General features: G+C 38.6%; 1 protein-coding gene across 2 annotated transcripts; it reads left to right on the plus strand.

The window, feature by feature from the left end:
* Positions 1-2,790: 2,790 nt before the first annotated feature.
* On the plus strand, positions 2,791-19,048 carry LOC133644534 (ELAV-like protein 1-B). 2 transcript variants are annotated; one of them, XM_062039071.1, is made up of 8 exons: positions 2,791-3,000; positions 4,663-4,728; positions 4,811-4,870; positions 4,949-5,117; positions 12,180-12,283; positions 12,673-12,841; positions 12,918-13,143; positions 18,537-19,048. In XM_062039071.1, the coding sequence occupies exons 2-8, from the start codon at positions 4,693-4,695 to the stop codon at positions 18,850-18,852; spliced, it is 1,080 nt and encodes a 359-aa protein (XP_061895055.1). In that variant the 5' UTR covers positions 2,791-3,000; positions 4,663-4,692; the 3' UTR covers positions 18,853-19,048. The 2 variants fall into 2 exon arrangements, with proteins under 2 accessions (XP_061895055.1, XP_061895056.1); XM_062039072.1 differs by having other exon boundaries at positions 2,793-3,000; positions 12,673-12,826.
* Positions 19,049-20,608: the final 1,560 nt, after the last annotated feature.

Genomic DNA, 20,608 nt, shown 5'->3' on the forward strand with positions numbered 1-20,608 from the left:
TTTATTTTAACACTCTGTCGACCTCAGATTTATCCGTCGATATGAAGTTATTTTTTTAATTTATTTTTTTGTCCCTTTTTGTTAAAGAAAACTGTATACTTTTATGGCGAAAGCAAAAAATGTGCAACATTTCCCCCCCCAAAAAATTTCAAAGTGGAATATTTGATGTGAAGTCATTGGAGCCTTTAATAAGTCAATAATTCATAACAACAATGATTTTGATTTATCAATATTTTTTGAGCAATTACAGTTTAAAATAAAACCCAGAATGGCAGCTTTGTGTTATTAGTGTCAACATTGCAACATTTTCTCGTTACATTACACCTGCATGTTCTTTTATTCCACTTGTCTATGTTTTTTTGTAATAGTATATCTATCTATCTATCTATCTATCTATCTATCTATCTATCTATCTATCTATCTATCTATCTATCTATCTATCTATCTATCTATCTATCTATCTATCACAAATCCAGAGTAATGTCAGACAAACCAAAAAATATTTTGTTTTATTCTGAAATAAAATATATATTTAACTCACTAATAAAGACAAAGGAAAACAAAAATGTCACAAAAACTTCCCACTTTCTAAAAGACATAATAAAAACAATTATCATTTGAGAAAAATTAATAAGTAATGTGTAATATGATGCTTTTTTTTCTTTTTTTGCTTTTTGTTTTATTTGTCAAGTATTATCCCTTGCGCGTGTTGCTTATTTATTTTGTTATTTTCTTATGTTCGTGTGTGGAGGTTAATTTGTGTTTTTATTATGAAAGCTCATTTTTAATACTAAATGTATGAAGCTGAATTTTTTGCATTTCAATTTTGTGAAGTGAATTTTTTTAACACCAGAATATGCTGACAGTTTCATTGAATAAAAAAATGTGAGCACAATGTGTGTATTTAAAAAAAAAAAAAAGTTTGTTAAGATAAAGTGTTTTAAAGTTATGTGTGCAAAAAATTGGTGTATAAAATTCAGTGTACAGAATTAAAAAAGTTAGTGTAAAAATGTTCAGGCATGAAAAATTCAGCGCAGAAATATTTGTTGCTTCAAAACTTACCTCATTGGCTGGATCTTAGACCGATTGCTTCAGTCCTGATATACCAGAAATGAGTATTGAGTTTTAAAGCAACTAAATACACTGATTTTTTTTTTACACTGCATCTTTACACGCTGCATTTTAAAACACTGAATTTTAACAAACTGAATTTTTATATACTGAATTTTTACACAGTTATTTTTACACAGAATTTTAAAACACTGAATTTCAACAAATTGGACTTGTTAAACCCACGAATTTTATTAAATGAAATTGCCAGCATAATTTGATGTAAAAAAAAAAAAGTTTACAAAATTCAAACGCAAAAAAAAAACAGTTAAATAAATTCACTGTCTAAAAATTGCGCTTTCATAAAATAAAGACACACATTAACCTCTATATTCATTTTTAAAACACTGAATTTTAACAAACTGGACTTTTTAAACACACGAAGTATATACAATGAAATTGCCAGCATAATTTGATGTACAATAAAATTAGTTTACAAAATTAAAACACACACAAAAAAAACAGTAAAATAAATTCAGAGTCTAAAAAAAGGCTTTTGTAATAAAGACACATATTAACCTCTAAATTAGGCTTCTTTCAATATCTACACTGCAAAAAGTCAGTGTTCAAAAACAAGAAAAAAAATAAAAAAATTAGGGGTAGTTTACTTGAACTAAGCAAAATTATCTGCCAAAAGAACAAGAAAATTTGGCTTGTCAAGACTTTCCAAAACAAGTAAAATTAGCTAACCTCAATGAACCCAAAAATACCTTAAAATAAGTATATTATCACTAATAAAAAGTGCACTTTTTTTAACAGAAATTTTTTGAAATCTTTTTTCTCAATGTGTTGAAAAATATTCTTAAATTAAGCTCCTGTAGAACTTTGTAGTGTCTGGCCTGGTTCTTTAGGCTGTCAGTACTTTCAGTCCCTACACTGCAAAAAGTCAGTGTTCAAAAACAAGAAAAAACATATAAAAATGAGGGGTATTTTATTTGAACTAAGCAAAATTATCTAGAACAAGAAAATTTGGCTTGTCAAGACTTTCCAAAACAAGTAAAATTAGCTAACCTCAATGAACCCCAAAATACCTTAAAATAAGTATATTCTCACTAATAACAAGTGCGCTTTTCTTGATAGAAAAAAAAAATAGACCTTTTTGCTCAATATGTTGAAAAATATTCTTAAATAAGTAAATGCTAGTGCCATTATCTTGACATAATGATATGTGCTCTGCATCATTATTTTTTTTCATGCTTGAAGTAAGAAATTATTACTTTAAAAAATTAGTTTTATACATGTGAGTGTTGATGACACAGCTTTGCATCAGTTGATATTCTAGTTTCAAGCATGTTTTACTCAATATAGGCCATACAATCTCAGCTACAAGCTGTAATATCTTACTGAGATCATTTAGGACCAAAACCCTTAAAACAAGTAAAACACTCTAACATAAAATCTGCTTAGTGAGAAGAATTATCTTATCAGACAGAAAATAAGCAAATATCACCCTTATTTGAGATATTTCATCTTACTTAGATTTCAGTTTTTGCAGTGTATATGTTTAAAGATTATAAAAACATATTGGTATATACTTAGTTTGAAGATGTAAGATATACATTGTTAAAATAGTGGTACTATATTGTTGATTAAATCCAGTAAAAAAACAAAAAAAAACTATCCAGTTACAGTGCCTAGTAGTTCGCTGGGTGGCGATAGAGTTTAATTACGATGTCTACCGAGGCCCTGTTCGTAAGATGAAGAAGAAGCAGACGAAGAAGAAAACGACGAGGACGACGACGCAGACAGAATTGCAGCATTGTCTCCGCATGACCCCTCCTATGTGCTACATTTAACCTTAGCCGCCCGTTTTATACTTTTATTTGAAGGAATACGACATCGGCAGCTTCGTGCGAAACCTCCACGGTCCGTCATCTTCGAAAGTTCCAGGTAAGAATGTAATGCTAGCTGTGTTAGCGGGAAATAGCTCCCGCCATCATTTTCTTTGTCTGCGCCCCGGCTAACGTTAGCTGCTTCACGTTCACCATTATTCTACACACTAAATGTTTATACTCACGCATTTTCCTTAGTTAGAGGAATTCATATATAATAGTTTGAATGACTCTGACCTGTAACATTAACAATATTTATTGCTTAAAAGGAATGCTTGAAAACGTGGTAATGCATTTTTGTACGGTGGCCGGCAGGGGGGGAAAAATGCGCAGCAACGTCCGAAAGCACAACGTGACGAACGTACGTTACACGGTAATTATACAAAATACACAAACAAAAGAAATGCTACACATTTCAAAAATGCTGCAGTCGCAATATATTAAAAAAATAATAATAATGAGCGGAATTTTCCATAACGCATAAACCCCAAACATAACTGCATGAAAGAAATGCTGCAAGATGACAGAAGTTTGGGTGTTTGTATTTAAGGGGGAACTGCTATCAGAGTTATTGTGTAGAAATATGGGGAAATAGCTACAACTTGATTGATTGACTTAAACTTTTATTAGTACCGTATTTTTCGCACTATAAGTCGCAGTTTTTTTCATAGTTTGGCCGGGGGTGCGACTTATACTCAGGAGCGACTTATGTGTGAAATTATTAACACATTACCGTAAAATATCAAATATTATTTAGCTCATTCACGTAAGAGACTAGACGTATAAGATTTCATGGGATTTAGCGATTAGGAGTGACAGATATAGCATGTTCTATATGTTATAGTTATTTGAATGACTCTTACCATATGTTACGTTAACATACCAGGCACGTTCTCAGTTGGTTATTTATGCGTCATATAACGTACACTTATTCAGCCTTTTGTTCACTATTCTTTATTTATTTTAAATTGCCTTTCAAATGTCTATTCTTGGTGTTGGGTTTTATCAAATACATTTCCCCAAAAAATGCGACTTATACTCCAGTGCGACTTATGTTTTCTTCCTTCTTTATTATGCATTTTCGGCCGGTGCGATTTGTACTCCGAAAAATACGGTAGATTGCAAAGGAAGGGAATACATTATATGAAAAAGTACAGTTTACACCAGGGGTGTCCAAACTTTTTCCACTGAGGGCCGCACACGGAAAAATTAAAGCCTCAGGGGGCCACTTTGATAGTTTTCATTTTCAAATCATAACAAAATATATGGATTTTCTTTTTTTCACCTTTAGGGCTCCCGGGGACCAAAAAGGGTCTAAGTCATTAAAATGTTAAAAACAAGTCAAGTTATTTTAGTTATTAATTATTCAGTCTTATGGCCTGAGGGAAGAAGCTGTTACAGAACATGGAGGTTCTGCTACAGAGGCTGCGGAACCTCTTTCTAGAGTCCAGCAGCGAAAACATTCCTTGGTGGGGGTGGGAGGAGTCTCTGCAGATTTTCTGAGCCCTGGTCAGGCAGCGGCTTTTTGCGATATCCTGGATAGGAGGAAGAGGAGTCCTGATGTCTCTCATGCTGTTTTTTTTTTGGCATCTGCAGCATGATTGCATCTCTTTTTGGCGGGGAAAAAACATATCGCGACAATCCAAAATTCAAGTAAAGTCCACAGAAGTGACTCAAGCTAATGCTGCCGATCAGTCATGAATGTAATAATTTGTTGCAGAGAAAGGCATCAGTCGCATCAGTGGTTGCCATGGCGCTGAGACGAGGACACATTAGGTACTTGAAGGTGAGCGAATCATTTGGGAGTCCATTAACAAATGTTTTGTTGTCAAAGCCCACGGCTAACTTTATGCGGCGTCTGGTTTCAGGTCTGCGAGGTGCAATCGTCTCAGAACGACACCAGAGACTCCCAAGGAGCCAGTGCAAAGGTGATTGTCTGCCGCCGCCATACCGTAGGAGGCGCTAGTGAGCGGGGTCACTCAAGTGTGTGTGTGCTCCTCCCGCAGGAGATGTACGACAACGGCTACAATGACCAGATGATGGAGGACGACAACTCCAGAACCAACCTGATCGTCAACTACCTGCCGCAGAGCATGAACCAGGACGACCTTCGCACCCTGTTCAGTAACGTTGGCGAGTTGGAGTCGGCTAAGCTGATCAGGGACAAAGTTGCAGGTAAATCCGGCAAAAGAAAGCTGCGAACGCCTTCAGTGTCAACACGTAGCCCAGCCAGTCGCCATTAGCACATTTTCTCGTCTCTTTGCCAGTAAGGAGTATATACAGAACTGTTCACAAGAGTGCTAAAACAGTTTTGTGAGTCGACGACGACAAAAACATTCAATGGAGGCCGCGTCTCTATTGGCGCACTTCTGTGCTTGCACTTAAATGCGCATATAACGTACACTGCGTACTTCATTCCTGGGGATGTTCATTCTGACAGTATCATCCTGGCCTAAATTCAATAGTTCTTCGCACTTACCGGAAATGACGATTGCAATATATAGCCGCTTTTTATGGTGAATCGCAACCACTCAAGATGGTGATAATTAAGGTGTGTTGGGTATTGTAACCCTTTGGGGGCGCGTTGAGTGCAACATCTGGGTAATGACGGCGCACTGCATTTTGTGTGCTTTATACTGTGAACGCTAGGAGTGTAACGGTACACACAAATTTCGGTTCGGTTACGTACTTCTGCTTAGAAGTCACGGTTCGGTTCATTTTCGGTACAGTAAGAAAACAACAAAATATACATTTTTTGGTTATTTATTTAACCAAATTTGCAAAATCTTCCACCAAAAATATTTTTCTTAGTGGAATATTTGATGTGAAGTAATGGGAACCTTGGATAGGTCAATAATTCATAATAACATTGATTTTGATTCAATATTATGTTTTGAGCAATGACAGTTTGAAAGAAAAAAAAACAGCTTTGTTTTATTAGTCAACATTGCAACTTTTTCTAAATTACATTTAACCTTTAAGCTTTTTTATTTCACTTTTGTTATGTTTTTGTTTATTTTAATAGTATTTTTAGAATGTGCCGTGGGCCTTTAAAACATTAGCTGTGGGCTGCAAATGGCCTCCGGGGCACACTTTTGACACCCCTGCTATAGATATTTAAAAAAATTAAATCTGATAAATCTATGGGTAAAAAGCAGAGCCTGGCGACGCATGCGCGTTTATCATGTCTCTGTCTCTGCCCCTCCCTCGCCAATGCTGCTGGGCGCACAATTTGTTTTGTTTTCAACCCCTTCTTAACCCTGAACGTACATTGAAAATACACGCAACCCTAACTCAAAATGCCGGACATTTGAGGCATTTAAGAAACTTCGCCCTGACAGCCCCGCAAAAGAGGACATGTCCGGTGAAAAGAGGACGTATGGTCAGTCTATCCTAGCCCGGTCGCTGCTAGCATGCCGTGTGTTGTGCCTCGGTGTGCATTGTTTACATAACGTGCGGTACGCTACTTAATATGTCCATGTGGAAACTCGTTCGGTACACCTCCAAACTGAAACCCCCGTACCGAAACGGTTCAATAAAAATACACGTACCGTTACACCCCTAGTGAACGCACTTAATGCGGAGTGTAAGTATGCTAGTGCGCCAATTGAAACTAGCATGTGTCTTGTTAGATAATGACCTAATTCCAATGAATTGTTTACTAGTCAGGACAAGAGACGTCTGGACATGTGACTAGGCCTGGGCCGATACTCGATAGGTCAATTAACTGACAATAAATTCAAATTGAGTCGTTAAGTTTTCCAGCGTCGATAAATCGCCACGTGTATGCTTCAAGAGCATTCACGCTTTTGTGCTGTAGCGGAATGAAAAGAAGGGGGTGAATCATCTCGTCCCTTCGTTATTGTCTGTGGCGAAGCGATGCTGCTGGCCTGCTAGCATCACATAGTGCAGGCCTAACCAACAATATTGAAGTTTGTGTTTTTTAATAAGTGCTCGGCGAGCGAGACTGCAAGAGCGGTTACTCGTTTGCATCGGTGTCTGCGTTAGTAATAATAATAGTAATAATAACCGCTGTAAAACTCACAACAGTTAGTTACCTGCTCAGTGGATTTGTGGTTAAAGTGTCCGCCCTGAGATCGGTAGGTCGTGAGTTCAAACCCCGGCAGAGTCATACCAAAGACTATAAAAATGGGACCCATTACCTCCCTGCTTGGCACTCAGCATCAAGGGTTGGAATTGGGGGTTAAATCACCAAATGATTCCCAGGCACTGCTTCCCTCACCTCCCAGGGGGCGAACAAGGGGATGGGTCAAATGCAGAGGTTAATTTCACCACACCTAGTGTGACTATCTTTAACTTTATTACTGTAGTTAATTAAAATGGTCGAAAAACCGTCATTCATAACTGCACTTTGATGCGGACTGACTGGCGTTAGCTTGCTAGCTATTTTAAATGTAAACAAAAGACATTAAGGTTTTTCCCCATTAAGAAATGTCATTCCCCGATCTAAACTTGTTCAAACACATTACTATCTAAACAACTGAGCTACAGTATTCACATTAAACAGTGGATGTGCTGTGTTTGCACAAAGTGATCGATAAACTTAACAGACTCCATTCAACAGGAAGTGAACTTGCGTGATGTCACATAAACCGTAGGTGAAACAACTGATCACCTTTTTACAATTTAAAATAAAAGATAAACATTTTTAAGTACACAAATACAAATGATGTGGCTCTTATGAACCCAGAACAAAATTTAATGTTTCCCCTGCCAAGAAAGTATATTGTGTGGCTATTTAGTTTAGTTATTAAGAAAATACAACTTGGTTAAAAGATTTTAATGTGTGTACAAGTACTTTTTCAGCACATTTAACAATACCACGGTAATAATGATAGTTATTTTGTTCACAATAACTTTATTTAGCCATTTTTTTTATTGTTTTGGTTGTGTATATTTGAGGGTCTCCCACCCCCTCCTTAACAGAGACAGAACCTATTTTATTGATTTTGGGTTGTTTTTATTCAAGTGCAACATTTTGCTTACAGACAGAGTATATTTTATTTTTATTGTTTTTGTTTTATTTAACTTGGTATTTAAACGTTTACATTTCAATTACAATGTTAAAATATACAAGAAACACAAGTTGAATGCATTTGAAAGGGTTTACTTCAATTATTATTGTGTGTTGTCATTAGATCAGTGGTTAATTTGGCCTAAAAAAAAAAAGGCAATAATATGGTTTATCGGCAATAATTTATAGGTCAAAATATCGTCACAGAAAAATGTGTTATTGGTCCAGGCCTACATGTGATCAGTCGCTCCTCCCGTGAATTTTATTTATTTATTTATTTATTTCAAATGTATGTTTGTTTTGTTTAATTGACCAACATATTTTGTTGTTCTTTTAAGAGTTCCCCCCCTGCTGGACTGTTTTGTTTTTCCTGTGCACAGGAAGTGCATCACTATGCTGTGCCATGTATTGGCGGCCATTTTTATTTCTCAATTATTTTGCAGATCCATCTTGTGGTTCTTTTTGCGCACTGTTGTAACTTGTTTTGCACTTTCATGATATATATGTGATATCCTCCTGTTAACGAGAGTTTCTGACAAGATTAGAGGACCAGTTCACACTTATCTCGTTTTTCTTTTCTGCGTTTTATTGCATTGGCACTGTGGGGCCGCGGCAGCCATATTTGCTGGCAAAAGTTTTTGTTTACATGGTTGAACGGTACCCACAGTAATGTGAGAGAGAGAGAGCAACACACTGGATTAAAATGGATCGTACAAAATTTTAAAAAATCAGGCGACCTTGCCGAGATAAACTGTACCTTTTTCAAAGGCTCGCTACCTCAAAAAAACAAGTTTGGTGGAATTGATCCATATAAGTGCTACCAATGAACAAGAGATTTGAGTAAGCTGCCGCCATTGTCGAAACCAAACTAGTCTGTTTCATCATCGGAGTCAGTTTTTCATAATTTCAGAATGCCAAGTCTGTTCAAATTGCGGTTAATCTTTCATCTCTTTTGAATCAAAGATGGAGTGAGGGTGCCCAGCCTTATTTATTTTTATGCAGGTTTCCCTGAAAAAAACGAGTCCATTAGTACTTTAAAATACTTTGAACACGGCTCTACTTATTCAAAAATAATACTCAGTCATTTTTGTTCATACCCAAGACTAAAAGTAAACATACGTGTTTTATTCCAAAATACTGTACAGTGTTTTGTAACCCGCCATTAACTTGGCTAACGCTAACACCCTACTAGGGTTGTCCCGATGGCAACATTTTGGTACCTGTACCGAAATGTATTTCGATACTTTTCAAAATGTCATTTCTCATTCCATTATTTTGTCAAACTATGAGGGACAAGCGGTAGAAAATTGATTATTAATCTACTTGTTCATTTACTGTTCATATCTACACTTCAGTTAAAATATTACAATCACTTATTCTTCTGTTTGATACTTTACATTAGCTTTATGTGATAGTACACATTTGTGTATCAATCCAATACCAAGTAGTTACATTATCATACAGTGGTCATAATTAAAGTTCTCATGTGTCCAGGGACATATTTACAGACAATAAACAATAATAATAAAAATAAGTCACAAAAGATTTTGTGATAATAAAAAATATTGATGTAATCATTGTAGTATGGACTAAATACGGCCCCTGTACTTGTTATTGTTACAGTCGATGAATGTATAGATCCACCCATTTGTTTACATTCAGGAGCGCCAGTATGCTGTTAGCCTTTAGTTATTCTATCCCCCTACGGCGTGTAGTGAAGCATGTTTAGCTATTCCTCATCCTTCAAGGATGACACTTGTAAGAAACGTAGTTTGCTTGTCGCCATTGCGGTAAGGATTAGTGATTTAGAATGAGCTAAAACACTGACTGTGGATGGACGTTAGCAGCTAGCTAATGTTTTAAAGCACCTCTATAGCTTCTTATTTATCGTTTGTTTTTAAGGCAAAATGCGTCCATTCTGCCTCTTATATCTCCACACTGTGTCTGCTTGTAAGTACTCCGTGTGTCTGCTTGTAAGTACTCCGTATATGTGCGTTGCCGAACATGCACTTCTGCTCCAGCGTAATGTCCTTTAAAAAAATAGTACGGGTATTTTTCAGAGGTAGTATAGTATCGTTTTTAATTCATTAGTACCGGTATACTGTACAACCCCAAAGCCTACTAAAAAAGGGACACGGAATAAATCATGCTTTGATTTAAAATTTACCAGTCTGAAAATGCCGTGAACACACCAACATGTACCAGGTGATGGCCTTAAAAGTTATGTTTGATCATCTCATGGCTGCTATGCAGGCTGGTTGCAGTCTCTTTATAAGCTTCATAACCAATCAATTAATCAATGTTTACTTACAGTATATAGCCCTAAATCACAAGTGTCTCAAAGGGCTGCACAAGCCACAGTGACATCCTCGGCTCAGATCCCACATCAGGGCAAGAAAAAACTCAACCCAATGGGATAACAATGAGAAACCTTGGAGGGGGCCGCAGATGTGGGGACCCCCCCCCCCCCCTCCTGAGCGACCGGTGCAATGGACGTCGAGTGGATCTAGCATAATATTGTGACAGTCCAGTCCATAGTGGATCTAACATAATAGTGTGAGAGTCCAGTCCATAGTGGATCTAACATAATAGTGAGAGTCCAGTCCATAGTGGATCTAACATAATATTGTCAGAGTCCAGTCCATAGTGGATCTAACATAATAGTGTGAAAGTCCAGTCCATAGTGGATCTAACATAATAGTGTGAAAGTCCAGTCCATAGTGGATCTAACATAATAGTGTGAGAGTCCAGTCCATAGTGGATCTAACATAATAGTGTGAGAGTCCAGTCCATAGTGGATCTAACATAATATTGTGAGAGTCCAGTCCATAGTGGATCTAACATAATAGTGTGAGAGTCCAGTCCATAGTGGATCTAACATAACAGTGTGAGAGTCCAGTCCATAGTGGATCTAACATAATAGTGTGAGAGTCCATAGTGGATCTAACATAACAGTGGAGTCCAGTCCATAGTGGATCTAACATAATAGTGTGAGAGTCCAGTCCATAGTGGATCTAACATAATAGTGAGAGTCCAGTCCGACTTCCTTCGGCTTTGCTCACGCTGGAAAATGAGAAAATCTCACCGAATCCTTTTTTCCTGAGGCGAACATGACCACAATTGTGGCAGTTAAGGATGCCGCATGCTCGCGCAACTTGTTAAAGAACATAACAAAACTTTAGCGCAAAGTCTTGCATTCAGCCGTATAAATAAGCTATTATGAGGCCCACAAGACCCACAATGCACTGTGTTTACTACTTCACACTTTCAATCCCTATATAATTGTACCTCAACTTCCGAGTACTTTGAGATACGAGCTGTTTCGCGGCCAATTGTTATGCTTTAAGTAATTAGTTACAAGCCTTCTCACAGTTGGCATAACGAATGCCACAGGGAACCCCATAAGATCCACCTTAACCTGCTAACATTAGCTAATAGCCAGAGATCTGTTTTCCAACCATTGGAACGGAGAAAGTGAATTTGAAGGACACTGCATGGAAGAAATGAACGATCTTCATTAAATTAAATTAAAAAATCATCAAAAACATGGCCGACTCCAAACGGCGGACATTTATCCATGAAAATATGGCGAAGCTGCTTAAAAGAGATACCGTGGAAGTCGCTCTCCAAAGTATATGCTGTATATGATTACATCATAAAACGTCTATAGTGGTTTGTAGTGCATTCTAATGTATGGTTGTTCATACAATATTTATTATCTAAAGTTTGTTTTTAAAGGCATGTTACATGCCGTTTTTGAGTTAAATGAATTTCAGTACATTTCAATTGGCGATGTTGATTTGGGATGAGTGTTTTGAGTGAAGCGCTCCGTCGCAGAAGCAATGATGGTTGGGGTACGACTGTATGATGGTTCAGGGACCCCTTCATCCAACAAGGCAACCAAGATGGTGAACTGGTCCTTTAAAGCCACTCGAACGCAGATGGTTTTGTTTTGTTTTTTTGTTTTGTCAAATAATGACTTTTTTGTTTGAATGTTTCCTCCAGAGTGAACGCTCTTGTCATAAAGCTTTCTTTATAGTGTCACAGTGGAAGTGTCTCACCAGGTCAAAGGTCACCTCGTCTCAGCCAGAAGACGTGTCGGCGCCCACTTTTCAACAATGTACACTTTTGTTGAGTTTGTCTTCTGACCTCTGTAATTTTTTTCTGGTTTTGTTTTGTTGTTTTGCTTTGTGTTTCTCTAGGCAACAGTTTAGGTTACGGCTTTGTTAACTTTGTTAACGCTAGTGATGCCGAGAGGGCAATCAGTTCCCTCAACGGCCTGAGGCTACAGTCTAAAACTATCAAGGTAAAGTCCCACAGGTGCTCTTTGATTTTCACATGCTATGTTCTCCCGCTCAGTAAGCGGCGCTGTTTCTGTATCTACAAGGTAGTTTCCAACATTTTATTTTTTTTACCCCAAACAACTTGCTCTTACCGTCTGACATTTATTTTTTTAACTGCTACTTTTATTTCATAAACTGTTTTTTTGTTTGTTTTAAGTGACTGTTTGATGCTTTTGTTTTGATGTAGTGTGATAAATCTTTTTTTCTTTTTTTCTTTTGAATATATCATCCAACTTAAATGGGAGAAATGTATTTTTTTGTTTTTGAAGCTGTGAACTTTATTTTATTGAACTCTGGTGGATTTTGGTTGTCGGTGGTCAAGATGTTAAACTCAGTTGCGGTCTACTTGCAGGTGTCGTTTGCACGTCCGAGCTCGGACACCATTAAAGATGCTAATCTGTACATTAGCGGTCTGCCACGCAATCTGGGCCAACAGGAACTGGAAGACATGTTTACTCCCTACGGACACATCATCAATTCTCGGGTGCTGGTGGACCAGGCGTCAGGTGATCACTCGCTCTGTCAGTCAGTCCGTCCTAATAAATATGTGACTGCGAGGTTGCTTCCTCTCAAACGTGTGATCGATCGGCTTTGTAGGTTTGTCGCGGGGCGTAGCCTTCATCAGATTCGACAAAAAGGCGGAGGCCGAGGACGCCGTCAAGCACCTGAACGGGTACACGCCTGCCGGCAGCCTTGAGCCGATCACGGTCAAGTTTGCCGCCAATCCCAACCAGGCCAGGAACTCGCAGCTGATGTCGCAAATGTACCACGGCCAATCGCGGCGTTTTGGAGGACCGGTGCACCACCAGGCACAGAGGTTCAGGTGAGTCAACATTTGATAAATAAGTAGCTTTTGCCTTGTTTGAAGGTAGGGTTGAGTACCTGAGAATTAAAATCTGTATCGATTTTTGGTACTTTGGTGTTTGTCTGTACTTTATTTTTTCTTTAAATACAATATTTGATAACTGTGCTGTCCAGTTGTTACATCTTGTTAGTGTTTCATTTGCAAGTATATATATATACATAGTAGACTTTGCATGCAGTTGCAAATAGGGCTGGGCGATATGGCCTTTTATTAATATCTCAATATTTTTAGGCCATGTCACGATACACGATATATATCTCGATATTTTGCCTTAGCCTTGAATGAACACTTGATGCATATAATCACAGCAGTATGATGATTCTATGTGTCTACATTAAAACATTCTTCTTCATACTGCATTAATATATGCTCATTTTAACTCCCGGCCGAGTCATACCAAAGACTATAAAAAATGGGACCCATTGCCTCCCTGCTTGGCACTCAGCATCAAGGGTTGGAATTGGGGGTTAAATCACCAAAAATTATTCCCGGGCGCGGCACCACTGCTGCCCACTGCTCCCCTCATCTCCCAGAGGGTGAACAAGGGGATGGGTCAAATGCAGAGGACACATTTCACCACACCTAGTGTGTGTGTGTGACAATCATTGGTACTTTAACTTTAACTTAACTTTAACTTTCATGCAGAGAGGGAAATCACAACTAAGTCAATTGACCAAAAGTGTATTTATTAAACAGTTATTAAGCAGTGGCACAAACATTCATGTCATTTCAAAACAGAAAGAGCAAGATTGTCAGAGACATTTTAAAACAAGCTATTAGTGCACTTTTGTGCATGATGTCACTAAGATGACATATCAAAACAACACTAAATAAAGTGCACTTTTTGTACAGAACGCCACTACAATAGTTTAAAACTAATAGTGCACTTTTGTGCATGATGTCACACAAGATATTTCAATAACTGTCAAATAAAAATGAGCTGCATAATAGGAAATCAAATAGTGTATGTCCTTCGCATTGTGGTAGGTTCCTGCGGACGTTATCTCTTTCTGTTGTCTATTTTTTTTCATACGGTGTTGATGTGGAAATGGTTGCTTGGGCATTTTGTGGGTGTGGCACCGGCCAAGATGTTGACATGCAATGTTTCAAGAACTCCTTATTCTCTAGCGGGTGACTTTTCAAATGACGCTACACATTAGCAGTGCTGCTACTTTTTGTAACAACGCTTTGCCGCATACTTGACATATTACGGTTGTCTGTGTTTGAAGCCAAACCACCACCAGACGATGGACCCCGTGCTGTTTTTCTCGGGAATGAATTCTTCCTTCATTTGTTACCAGATTCGCACCTTCTTTCTCTCGTATTACCACTCGCACCGTTAGCACCACAGCTACCTCTCTGCTCCGCGAGGGCGTGTCATGTGCAACATCATGTTGCACACGCGACAGTATGTAACATATGTAAGAAGGTGCGCTCGTTTTTATGTCTCAGTTAGGAGAGACAAGAAAGAGTGAAAAACGCCTGCAGTGTAATGCCCGCAGCTAAAAGCAACTGCGTGAGAACGCATACTCGAGTATCACGATATAGTCATTTTCTATATCGCACAGAGACAAACCCGCGATATATCGAGTATATTCCATATATCGCCCAGCCCGAGTTGCAATTCCAAGACGTTAGATGGTACTAGTGTAGGCTATGGTGCAATGGTGTGTGGCTGTCAGGGAGTAGTCTTTGCCATGAACCTGAATGTGCTGGTATAGTCTTATGTCGAGCCCTACAACGTGTTTGTACTATTAATAGCGTACTTATTACACACCAGCTGTTTGATTGTAACGTGCATCTTAGTTGTAGTTTTCATAACTGAATTTGGAGGTGTTGGAGTCACCATGTAAAATAGCTACTGCTTATTAGTAAGGACGATTTTCGTGTAAAAGTACAGTATGTGTTCGCTATTGCCGATTACTGAATTTTACTGCCTATCTCAAATGCCGATCTATTGCTGACTTCTTTTTTCTTCACCCCCAACTGACAAGCAGCTAATTATGTCTCCATACAGCAGGCATGTGATTTTTCCGTCTAGTCGGAAATCTGTTTTTTTTAACTCTGTAAAAATATAAACAATTATTTTCCGTTTTTCTTTGTTTTTTCCGAACTACAATGTGTGTTAAAATCTTGATCCGTCTCTTTGCCATACCCGCCAACAACTACGGGTTTTCTGTAAGGTGTACGGTTTTTGATAATCCAGTGGTAAAAACTACGGTTTTCATTAAAAATGATTAGCTTAAAAATCGAAGAAACTCCACGGGCAGGGGACAAAATATACGGGAAACATCAATGATGATTGGTTGGTTTACGTATAAGAAAATCCATGATTGGTTGGTTTGTTTACTATGATGAGTCAAGATTGGTTAAGATTAGGGCAAAACATTACAGACAGGCCAATCAGAGGCAAGATAGGGCGGGTCGTCGAACCAGGAAGGGAAATCACAAATGATGAGAGAGTCGGAGAAGAGAAGAGGGAATATTCAAGAGGGCAATTTATATATTAAAAAAAAACTAGTGGAAGAAGGCAGAGGGATTAAATTCCTTAGATTTTTCTTTTAGTGATGTAGACGACATCCAGGAACTTGGACACATGTATGCGTCTGGATAGAACAATGGCCAACACATTCATTTGAGTTGGCAACACTAAATTGGCCCTGGAGTGTGAATGTTATCTATCTGTGTTGGCCCTGCGATGAGGTGGCGGTAGAAAATGGCTGGATGGATGTTTACCATGTAAGCCCAATTTTTAAAACTCTCGGCATGGAAGACGTGGAATACACATTTAAGAACACGCATGATTGTGGCAGACATGTGATGACATTTGCTACAGTATAGCCTGTCTAAATGCTACATTTAATTTTCATTGGTGTTTTACAACAAGACCGTAGCTGACATTTTGTTATTATTTCTACTGTTTATATTTTGACATTGAATAGTTGAACCATTTTGAAACAAACATGACTGCAAGATATTTGTTATTTCATGCTATAAATCACAAATGACTATTCAGATAAATGAAGTTAGCTAATAGAATAAACATTGTGTGTACTCTTTATGATTTTTGCATTTGGAGTACCGTATTTTTCGGACTATACGTCGCTTCGGAGTATAAGTCGCACCGGCCGAAAATGCACAATAAAGAAGGAAAAAAACATATATACGTCGCACTGGAGTATAAGTCGCATTTTTGGGGGAAATTTATTTGATAAAATCCAACACCAAGAATAGACATTTGAAAGGCAATTTAAAATATATAAAGAATAGTGAACAACAGGCTGTATAAGTGTACGTTATATGAGGCATAAATAACCAACTGAGAACGTGCCCGGTATGTTAACGTAACATATTATGGTAAGAGTCATTCAAATAACTATAACATATAGAACATGCTATACGTTTACCAAACAATCTGTCACTCCCGATCGCTAAATAACATGAAATCTTCCTCCCCGGTGTCGCTCCTGGTATGCCCCGCTAGCGTCCATTCTTTCTGCTGCTCGATCGTCGTTTTCTGCTGCGTATTTCACTACGTCCAGCTTGTAATCTGCAGTATATGATTTCCTTTTCGGTGCCATTTTAGTTCAGTCCTTCTCGGTTTTTATAAGTTACCGCCAACGTTGATGTGATCCATTTTAATAGCTCCGGCAGTAGCGTGTAGCAGTGGTTCTCAAACGGGGGTACGCGTACCCCTGGGGGTACTTGAAGGTATGCCAAGGGGTATGTGAGATTTTTAAAAAATGTCTGTCAAAAAGAACTGTGAAAAGAAATGCAACAATGCAATATTTAGTGTTGACAGCTAGATTTTTTGTGGACATGTTCCATAAATATTGATGTTAAAGATTTCTTTTTTTGTGAAGAAATGTTTAGAATTAAGTTCATGAATCCAGATGGATCTCTATTACAATCCCCAAAGAGGGCACTTTAAGTTGATGATTACTTCTATGTGTAGAAATCTTTATTTATAATTGAATCACTTGTTTATTTTTCAACAAGTTTTTAGTTATTTTTATATCTTTTTTTTCCAAATAGTTCAAGAAAGACCACTACAAATGAGCAATATTTTGCACTGTTATACAATTTAATAAATCAGAAACTGATGACATAGTGCTGTATTTTACTTCTTTATCTCTTTTTTTCAACCAAAAATGCTTTGCTCTGATTAGGGGGTACTTGAATTAAAAAAATGTTCACGGGGGGTACATCACTGAAAAAAGGTTGAGAACCACTGCTCTAAGCTAATAATAATCACTTCCATTATGGCAAATCAACTTAGTTTTTTGTATCTTAAGTACCATTATCACTGAAAGACAATGCAGAACATTACAGAGGTAAATAATAAGGAACTAGTTAAAATATTGTTATTGTTAAACTGTCAATAGCATAAATAAATAAATTGTACAATTAATGAGTGTTATGTTATGTTATGTTATTTTCATTTATTATGCGCCCCCCAACTAACTGTTACATCAGCCCGGGGCGCAGCCCGAGTGGAGAAACAAACAAAAAAAAAAAAACAGAGACTGAGACACACAAAGGAATCTAAACTAAACATTTAAGACTCACAATGAAAACATAAATTAAAAGTCATCCGCGGTAAAAAGGTGAGTTTTAAGCCGTGCTCTAAAGGAGTCCAGAGTGGTGGCGGACTTAATACTCAGGGGGAGCTTATTCCACAACCTAGGTGCCATCACTGAGAAAGCACGGTCTCCCCTTGTCACTAGGTTTGACCGTGGGACCTTCAGGGTCATCTGGTTGTCTGATCTAAGGCAACGACCCAGCCTGGAGCTGGTGGGTTGGTCCAGGAGATCTTTAATATAAGCTGGGGCGAGACCATTGAGCGCTTTGCAGACGAACATGACGATCTTAAATTTCACTCTACGCTTCACTGGGAGCCAGTGAAGGGAGGAGAGGATGGGAGAAATATGTTCCCTCATTTTTGCACCTGTCACCAGCCTGGCAGCCGCATTTTGTACTAGCTGCATGCTATGGATGGTCTTGTTGGTGACCCCAGCATAAAGGGCATTGAGTGATTGGTAACGGCCAATCTAATTGACAGATGATGGGAATAGGCAGCATAAAACCCTGCTTGCAACATGTTTACTAATCAGTAGCATTTATATAGCAATGTCAGTTAGCAACGTGCAAGCGCTTTTTGTAGCATACTTAACGTTTGAGCGTACTTGCTTGTTAGCATAGTCTGCAGCTGGATGTAACGTCACAGGCAACAAAGGCATCAAAATAGTACCGCAGTACTGACGGAATTTCAGTCGTACCGAATTCAATACCCATCCCTGCCTGTCCAAAGATTATGTTTTCGCTCATCTACTCGCTGTTTGTTATCTCAGGTTCTCGCCAATGAGTGTCGACCACATGAGCGGAGGGGGCGGGGTTTCCGGGGCCTCGTCAGGCTGGTGCATCTTCATCTACAACCTGGGCCAGGAGGTGGACGAGGCCATCCTCTGGCAGCTCTTCGGGCCTTTCGGCGCCGTTGTCAATGTGAAGGTGATCCGTGATTTCAACACCAATAAGTGCAAAGGCTTCGGCTTCGTGACCATGACCAACTACGAGGAGGCCGCCATGGCCATCCATAACCTGAACGGCTACAGACTGGGAGACAAAGTCCTCCAAGTGTCTTTTAAGACCAGCAAAGGTCACAAGTAGAGAACACTTCAGTGTTCGTGAGAAGGTTTAGCCAGTTTTGCAAATGTTATTGAAGCTTCCGAGCAGGTTTTGTTGTCCACCTCATAATTATCTCAAACATATTTGACAGCTGTTTAGTCCAAAGTAAGGATTGTCAGTGTAAGCTGTTTTTTTTTGTCTCATGGTGGAGAGAATAAAGACTATTTGTCTAAATTGACTTATTGCTGTCAAAGTATGTCACAACTTGTGTGAATCTTTAAATACATAATCAACATTTTCATTAAAAATTAAGCTTTTTCTGGAATAAAAATGTGCAGTTTAGTGTCATAAGTTTCATGCATTTGGAAGTGAGCCCTGCAAGCAGGTTTGATTTCTACTTGTAAATGCTCTAATCCTGCTCTAGTCTTAAATTGTATCGTCTAGATTATATGCCGTTAGCACATTGAGCTAAGGCCCCAAGAAAAAGTTTTTCCACTGTGCTGGAAAGTTAACTTTGTTTAGCTTTTGTAAAGAGTAAAGTTTGCCGTTACCCCTTAACTCTCGCACTTGGCAAAATGTGGAGGTGGAGCTTCAGAAGTCCTCGGGACTGACCAACCAGTGAATCGGGTTTGGCGCCAGGCATACTTGAAGGTGGAGTTAATTAAACTGTACACCATATGGAGTCAAATAGGGGTAAAAAGTATGGCCTGTCAGTCCCATGTTTGGGACAAATACTCAATCTAAGAGATTGTCTGGCTATACTCTCTGATTGGTCAAAAGCCCTTCACGTGACTACAGGGCGCCATGTTTGGGACCAACTGTGAAACAGTTGTCCATACTCCAGGGAGCCACACCAGTGCAATACTGTATTTTATCCACCAGAGAGCCAATCCATCCAACCATTTTCTACCGCTTGTCCCGTTCGGGGTCGCGGGGGGTGCTGGAGCCTATCTCAGCTGCACTCGGGCGGAAGGCGGGGTACACCCTGGACAAGTCGCCACCTCATCACGGGGCCAACACAGATAGACAACATTCACACTCACACACTAGGGCAAATTTAGTGTTGCCAATCAACCTAAGTGTGCGGCACCTTGAAAAAACATCCATGGATACAATTTATTGCGTCTTTAATGCCTAATATAGGGGTTGTTAAACTTGCCGATCAACCCCACTTAACATTATTTAAATTTCAGAGAAAAACATTGTAGGTTAATAATTCAATTAGAATTTCTATGCGGGAAAATTAAGAGTTGAATGGCTTCCAAATCAAAAACTCTTTTTTTTACAGAATGGATCATTACACAGAAGCTGGTAAAGACCACAGTGGGTCATTGACGGGATTATGTTTGTCAATCACGAGCTTGTCTAGGAGTCAATGACCTAATCAATCCTAATTAAATCAGTCAGTAATATCTGTGTGATTGAAAACTCTAGGAACCAATTGTGCATCAAATACATAATTTATCGAGCTTTGGCGAAGACCTTGAAAGGGTGTGGCACTAGTGTATAAGATTCCGTCTGTTCTTTACTTTTTTCCCATCGGCGGGGGAAAAAGAGAACTTTTAAGGCAAAGTATGCACCAAAAACAGGGAAAGCTCCATGTTGGCCAACCTTTCTCCAAGACACATGCTTCCCTGTTAAGTTGAGAGAGCAGTATTAAGGACCAGCACGCGGGCACTGGGTACCCTGGAAACGAGACACATCTCCATGTTTTCCCCCCAGGAAACAAGTTTAGAAAGCAAACATTTCAAGTGCTCACACATCTGTTTTGTTGTTTTTGTTGTATCTGATTGGTTCT

The sequence above is a fragment of the Entelurus aequoreus genome, linkage group LG27 (genome assembly GCF_033978785.1).
Source record: "Entelurus aequoreus isolate RoL-2023_Sb linkage group LG27, RoL_Eaeq_v1.1, whole genome shotgun sequence".
NCBI lineage: Eukaryota > Metazoa > Chordata > Actinopteri > Syngnathiformes > Syngnathidae > Entelurus > Entelurus aequoreus.